The 6,107-nt window shown below is 46.1% G+C and overlaps 1 protein-coding gene across 1 annotated transcript in view; it reads right to left on the reverse strand.

Annotated features, from left to right (window-relative positions):
* LOC143295702 (uncharacterized) overlaps positions 1-6,107 on the reverse strand; it is a 62,216-nt gene that overhangs the window by 12,824 nt on the left and 43,285 nt on the right. Inside the window, exons 6-7 of the mRNA XM_076607323.1 lie at positions 1,592-1,821; positions 1,207-1,313 (exon numbers count right to left, since the gene is read on the reverse strand). Of these exons, the coding sequence (XP_076463438.1) occupies positions 1,207-1,313; positions 1,592-1,821 (337 nt within the window). The remainder of the gene's footprint in view (positions 1-1,206; positions 1,314-1,591; positions 1,822-6,107) is intronic.

Here is a 6,107-nt window from a genome sequence, read left to right on the forward strand (position 1 = left end):
TTAAGTCAAGCACGTCGTTCTTCCGCCAAGACAAAGGAAAGGGGTGTGGGTTAGGGGGTAGGGGTTGGGGTGTGTGTGTGTAGGGGGGAGGGATCGACGGGAGGAGGGGGGGAGACGTGTGCTACTTGACACGCAGTCTGTAGCCAACTCAGTTTATATTCCAAATCAGAAAGGAAGAAGCACACGAGTTTAAAATAAAAAACAAAAAAAACCCAACAACAAAGGAAGCGAGTGTAGGGGTGTAGGGGTGTGACGAGAGTCATCCAAACCTTTAACCTTATTTCAGGCTTTGTTAGAACGCTGTACGTGTGTGCGTCTATGAACTATAGAAGAAAAAAAAAACCCCAAAAAAAACAAAACAAAAAACACCCCCAAAACTCTTAGCTGTCAAAACACCCCCAAAACTCTTAGCTATCAAAACTCTTTGCTGTCAAAACACCCCCAAAACTCTTAGCTGTCAGGTACGTACATTGTCCCAAAAATTTGATGACCGAGTTGGACATTTTTAACCCAGCGCGTTGCAGATGTTCACAAAAAGCTCCCTCCACCCAACAAACTCCAAGAAAATTCTCCCTCAGTGGACTACATATGAAGCACAAACACTATTTCTGTTGCTGTTGTCAATCTCAGTTACCTGCCCAACATCAGTGTATAAGCATGTGCATGAGAGAGAGATAGAGGGAGAGAGAGAGAGAGAGAGTGTGTGTGTGTGAGAGAGAGAGAGAGAGAGAGAGAGAGAGTGAGTGAGTGCGAGAGATTTTCATCATTATTTGTACACATGACCACTGCAATTGTTGGGTGCACTGGCCAGACATATCCCAATTTTTCCTCCTCAGAAAAATTAATGTGGTGTGTATAATTGTGGTGGCTGCGCGCTTTCACACCTCCTCGGAATGAAACTAAACACACACATACATTATACATATAGTATTCTCTCTCAACACACACACACACACACATATATATATATATATATATATATATATATATATATATATATTCAGTGAGAGAGAGAGAGAGAGAGAGCGATGTATTTCTCTCTCTCTCTGTAAGTGTGTGTGCGTGTGTGTCTGTATGTGTGTGTGTGTGTGTGTGTGTGTATATATATATATATATATATATATATATATATATATATATATATATATATGTGTGTGTGTGTGTGTGTGTGTGTGTGTGTGTGTGTGTGTGTGTTCATCAACTCACGGAGGATGTGTTTCTCACGGGCCTCGTGGATGTCTTCAGGGTGCAGCATGGAGTACCACGAGGTCTGGAAGATCTCCTCCGTGGTGTAGCCCAGGTAGTACTCCGCCCTGCACACCACACAGCAAGGCTGCCCGGGGTCACCACATGCACTGACCATCATCAGGTAGGCCACTGTATAGAACTATGTAGAATCTGCCAGAGGTCTTGATGGAGAAGAGAGGAAAGGAGAGAGAGAGGGGGGGAAAGAAGGGAGGGGGGAACGGACGGAGAGAGAGACAGACAGACAGACAGAGGACAGGGAAAGACACAAAGACACAGGGAAAGAGAGAGACGGGGAGACTGGGCGGAGAAAGAAAAGCAAAAAGGGCAGATCACAACTACTCACGTCTTGGTGACTTCTAGAAAGGACATGTCCAGCTGATGCACCGTCTTGAAGACAGTGGTGTTGCTCTGGACGAGGTTTTCCTTTAGCTCAGGGGTAATGAGAGGCGAGCAAGTCGCCATGAACACGTACTTCGGCTGCTGCTGCTGCTGCTGTTGTTGCTGCTGCTGCTGGTCACTGCAGTCGCCATCGGAGTCCGAAAGGGGAATGAAGTGACCCCGGACGTGCATGACCTGTTGGGCGATAATGATAGTATCTATACGGCGCTGAACTTTGTGCAGAGACAAATCAAAGCGCTTTCACACTAGTCATTCACACGCATTAACTCTGAAACTGGTGAAACTGAAGACAAGGAAGAGGCAGGGGAGGGAGGCTATCTTAGGAAGAGGTGGGTTTTAAGGCTAGACTGGCTTGAAAGAGCGGAGTGCAGAGACCTGACGAAGCGAAAAGAGGAAGTTCACCGATAAAACGGTGATCACAAACTCTGTGTGTGTGTGTGTGTGTGTGTGTGTGTGTGTGTGTTTGGGTGGGTTTATTTGTGTGTTTGTGTGTGTGTGTGTGTGTGTGTTTGTGTGTGGAGGGGGGCGGGGATATCTGTGTATGTTTTGTTTATATACGTACACTTTCAAAGTTTAACAAAAGGAAGGTTTGCGCCTACTGGACTTGATGCTGGACTGCCAAAAGCATTGTATTTGCATTGTGTTTGTTTTTGTTTTAATGAAATAATTTTTCTACCAAGGGTGTGTCTGCGTTCGGAGGTGTTGACACACCCACAGCCGGAAAAGCGCAGCCTGTCGATAGTTTTCAGCTATCACAAAATGAACAGTTCATTGACTTATGGTACATTCCTCTTCTTCTTCTACTTCTTTTCTTTCTTTTTTTTTCTTTTTTTTTCTGGTGTTTTTTTTTTCTTTCTTTCTTTTTTTCTTTATTGTTGATCGGCTTATCTTGTGAAATAGGGAAGAGCGAAAAATATACACAGAAGCAGACGTGGAGAAATATGAAGAAAAATGAAAAAAATTTTAAAAAAAAACCCAAAAAACCCACAAACAAACAAACAAAAACTATATACATATATTCAATAAATGAAAGTGTTTATAGATAATAAACACGCGCACGCATACACCCTCGCACTCTCCCGTCCCCCCTAACACGCATACACACACAAGCATGCACATACGCATGTGCACGCGCTCACAAACACACACACTGAAACACACACACACACACACACACTGAAACACACACACACACACACTGAAACACACACACACACCATCACCATCACCCTTCCCCATATTTCTCTCTGCTCTCACCCCCTCACCTCCTCCTACCAGAGATGATGATTACAAAGCGGGGAGAGGAATTTTATATCTTTCGTGACAACCATCTTAAAACAGTTTTGTGGCTGCACCCCTCCCCCACCCTCACATCCCATTCCTCCACCACCACCCGCCCCCCAAAAGAGACACGAGTATCAAATCCTGTCTGGAACATAGCGGACTGATTTTGTTACAGTTCATTATCGGAAAAGCGACTGGCGGGCTTTGCAGTCTTTAGGAAAGGAGTGATTTGTGTGTATGTGTGTGTGTGTGTGTGTGTGTGTGTGTGTGTGTGTGTGTGTGAGAGAGAGAGAGAGAGAGAGAGAGAGAGAGAGAGAGAGCGAATCAATATGGACCCAGTCATCAAATCTTACTTTTCAAAACGGGAAAATGGTTTGACTAATGTGTAAGCATAAAGTGCCCGTGCACGCTAGAGATTTCCAAGCACAGTATTCGGACGGTCTTATGTTTACTGCCCACATGTGTGTGTGTGTGTGTGTGTGTGTGTGTGTGTGTGTGTGCGTGCGCGCGCGCGTGTGTGTATGTGTGTGTGTGTGTGTGTGCACGCGTGCGTGCTTGCGTGAGGCGATCAACTGATCTCACGCTGATGGAATATCAATCAGTTCAAACTGCTGTTTGTCTGACAGAAATGAGTGATCGACATGCAGCAGTATACTCTCCCTTGTTATCAACAGCGGTATGCTCTCTTTTGTTATGACCAGTGTCCTCTCCCTTGTATCCATAGTAGTATATTCTCCCTTGTTTTCAATCTCTTCACAGTGGTATGCTCTCACTGGTTTTCCTGGTATGCTCACCATTGTTTCAAAAGCGTAATGCTCTCCCGTATGCTCTCCCTTGGTTCAACAACGGTACGCTCTCGCTTTTTCAACAACGGTATGCTCTCCCTTGATTCAACAACGGTATGCTCTCCCTTCGTTCATCAGCGGTATGCTCTCCGCAGCTGTGTGGGAGATCACTTTCTATACAAGTCGGGCCGGATCAGTCACAGTTGCCGAAAGGTCCAAACTGTTTCCCAATTCTTGCCAAACACAGTTTTAGTCCAACTTGTTCCCTTATTATTGACAGATATTTTTTTTATCGTTGGTCGGAATGCTGTTGATCAAATGCTTGCCAGACATACTGTTTGTCCGACTGTTCGCTAATTTTTGACTGACATCTTCACACGGGGATTTTCTTCGCTCTGTTCTGGAGCAAGGGCCGATCGTAGATGCCCCATGAGACCCCCCCCCCCCCCCCCTTACCTCCCCCACCCCCCCAACCAAGTGAAAAAAGGATGACATAATCACACCTGACTCTCATTCATTGCCGACGGCATCCTTCATTTTCCGGTCCCTACATTTATGATAGTCGTGTTCGACTATGAAAACCAGAACAGCAGAGGAGGTAACTGCTGTGCCGAGTATCTGGGCCAGGATTTGATTAAAGTGGAGAGTGTCTTGTCCAAGTTACATCCCCACTCCATCGGCCAAGAGGGCGTTTGGACAGTCGGCGTTGGGATGGTTCCCAAAGGCCAACTACCCCCCAAGGCTGCAGCACTAAGAGCCAGTGCAATTTTGCCTCCTAGTTTGAGAGTCATAGTCCTTCCCACTACCGGCCCAGACAGCCAGGTGCAGCAGACATAACAGTCGCCCTGAGAAAGAGAAAGAGAGAGAGAGGAGAACGTTCCCTGGCTTCACCACGCTGGCGGAACTGCCGGCTTCAATGAAAACACTGGCACTGTTCTTGTGCCTTCAGGCGGCCAGCTTAACCCTGCTGAATGGCGTCACGGAGGGCTTCAACACGAGAGGGAAACAGGGGGGAAGTGGTGGGGGGGAGTGGGGAAGAGAGGGGGAGAGAACTGAAGAGAGGGAGAGGGAGAGAGAGAATGTGTGTGGGAGAGGGAGAGGGAGAGAGGGACGGAGAGAGGGAGAGAGAGAATGTGTGTGTGTGTGTGTGTGTGTGTGTGTGTGTGTGTGTGTGTGTGTGAGAGAGAGAGAGAGAGAGAGAGAGAATGTGTGTGTGTGCGTGCGTGCGTGTGTGTGTGTGTGTGTGTGAGAGAGAGAGAGAGAGAGGAGAGAGAGAGAGAGAGAGAGAGAGAGAGAGAGAGAGAGAATAAAAGAAAGTTCCTCCCCTAATAGCTTGCACACGCCTCGGGAGACGGTCCAGAAAAAAAAGCAGAGAGATCTCTACAAGACGGGCCGTTTTTCTGCCACGATGCTGTGAATTGTGACGAGGATTAATTGTCCTTGCTTTTTGCCGTTTAATCGGCGGGAGCAGCGCGAAGCGTGACATTTATCGGAATTGAAGAAGAAGGGGGAAACAAAGGTTCATTAGCCTCTGTCTGCTACCCTACCCTCCCCTTACCCCTCTTCCTCCCCCCCACCCCCTTCCTCTACGACAAGGCTTTGGGGGGAGGAATAAAGGAGATACCACCCGCCCCACACCACCAACCCTAGCTCCCTTACTGCAACACTGCACAAGGCCATGCAAGCGGACACAAGCAGGCATAAAATTCGCACGTCCTGATTCTGGAGAAGGTAAAAATCAAAACACTGTCCATAATAACATGAAGGTGAGCAACTTTAAAAAACCCTAAAAACAAACGACAACAAAGTCTGACAATACCTCGATGAGCAATCTGAATGAAACCCAAATTCTAACCAAATCACAGTTCATTTCAGACATTTCGCCTTGTTAAGTTTTTTGTTTTTTGTTTTTTGAAGGGACCGGCAAGACGAAAAATCAATTTCTATTTTTCACACACACACACACACACATACTCTCTCTTTCTTCCTCCACACAATGTCACACTAACTGCAGAGAGTTATTTAACGCATACATCACGTATAGATTTTACACACAATATCTTTTTTTTTACCTGGAACTTAATGTCTACTTCTTCTTCCATCCTTCACTCTTCTTCACACACCGTGCGATACATGACCTTTTGTTTGACCCGATGACATTTTAATTACATAGGAACACACCCCCCTCACGTGAAACTAGTCGACCAGGCCTTCTGAACCGGCGTTCTCTCGGGATGACACGTGTGTTTCAGTGGTGATAAACAAGACACATTTCACAATGGCAAAATCCGAAACTAGCTTTTTTTTCCTTTCACCTTTCCGGTATTTTCTGTTTGTTTGTTGAGTCGTTGCAAAGGGAATAACGGGTGATGTTTTGTAACAGAACAAGAA

The sequence above is a fragment of the Babylonia areolata genome, chromosome 21 (genome assembly GCF_041734735.1).
Source record: "Babylonia areolata isolate BAREFJ2019XMU chromosome 21, ASM4173473v1, whole genome shotgun sequence".
Lineage (NCBI taxonomy): Eukaryota > Metazoa > Mollusca > Gastropoda > Neogastropoda > Buccinidae > Babylonia > Babylonia areolata.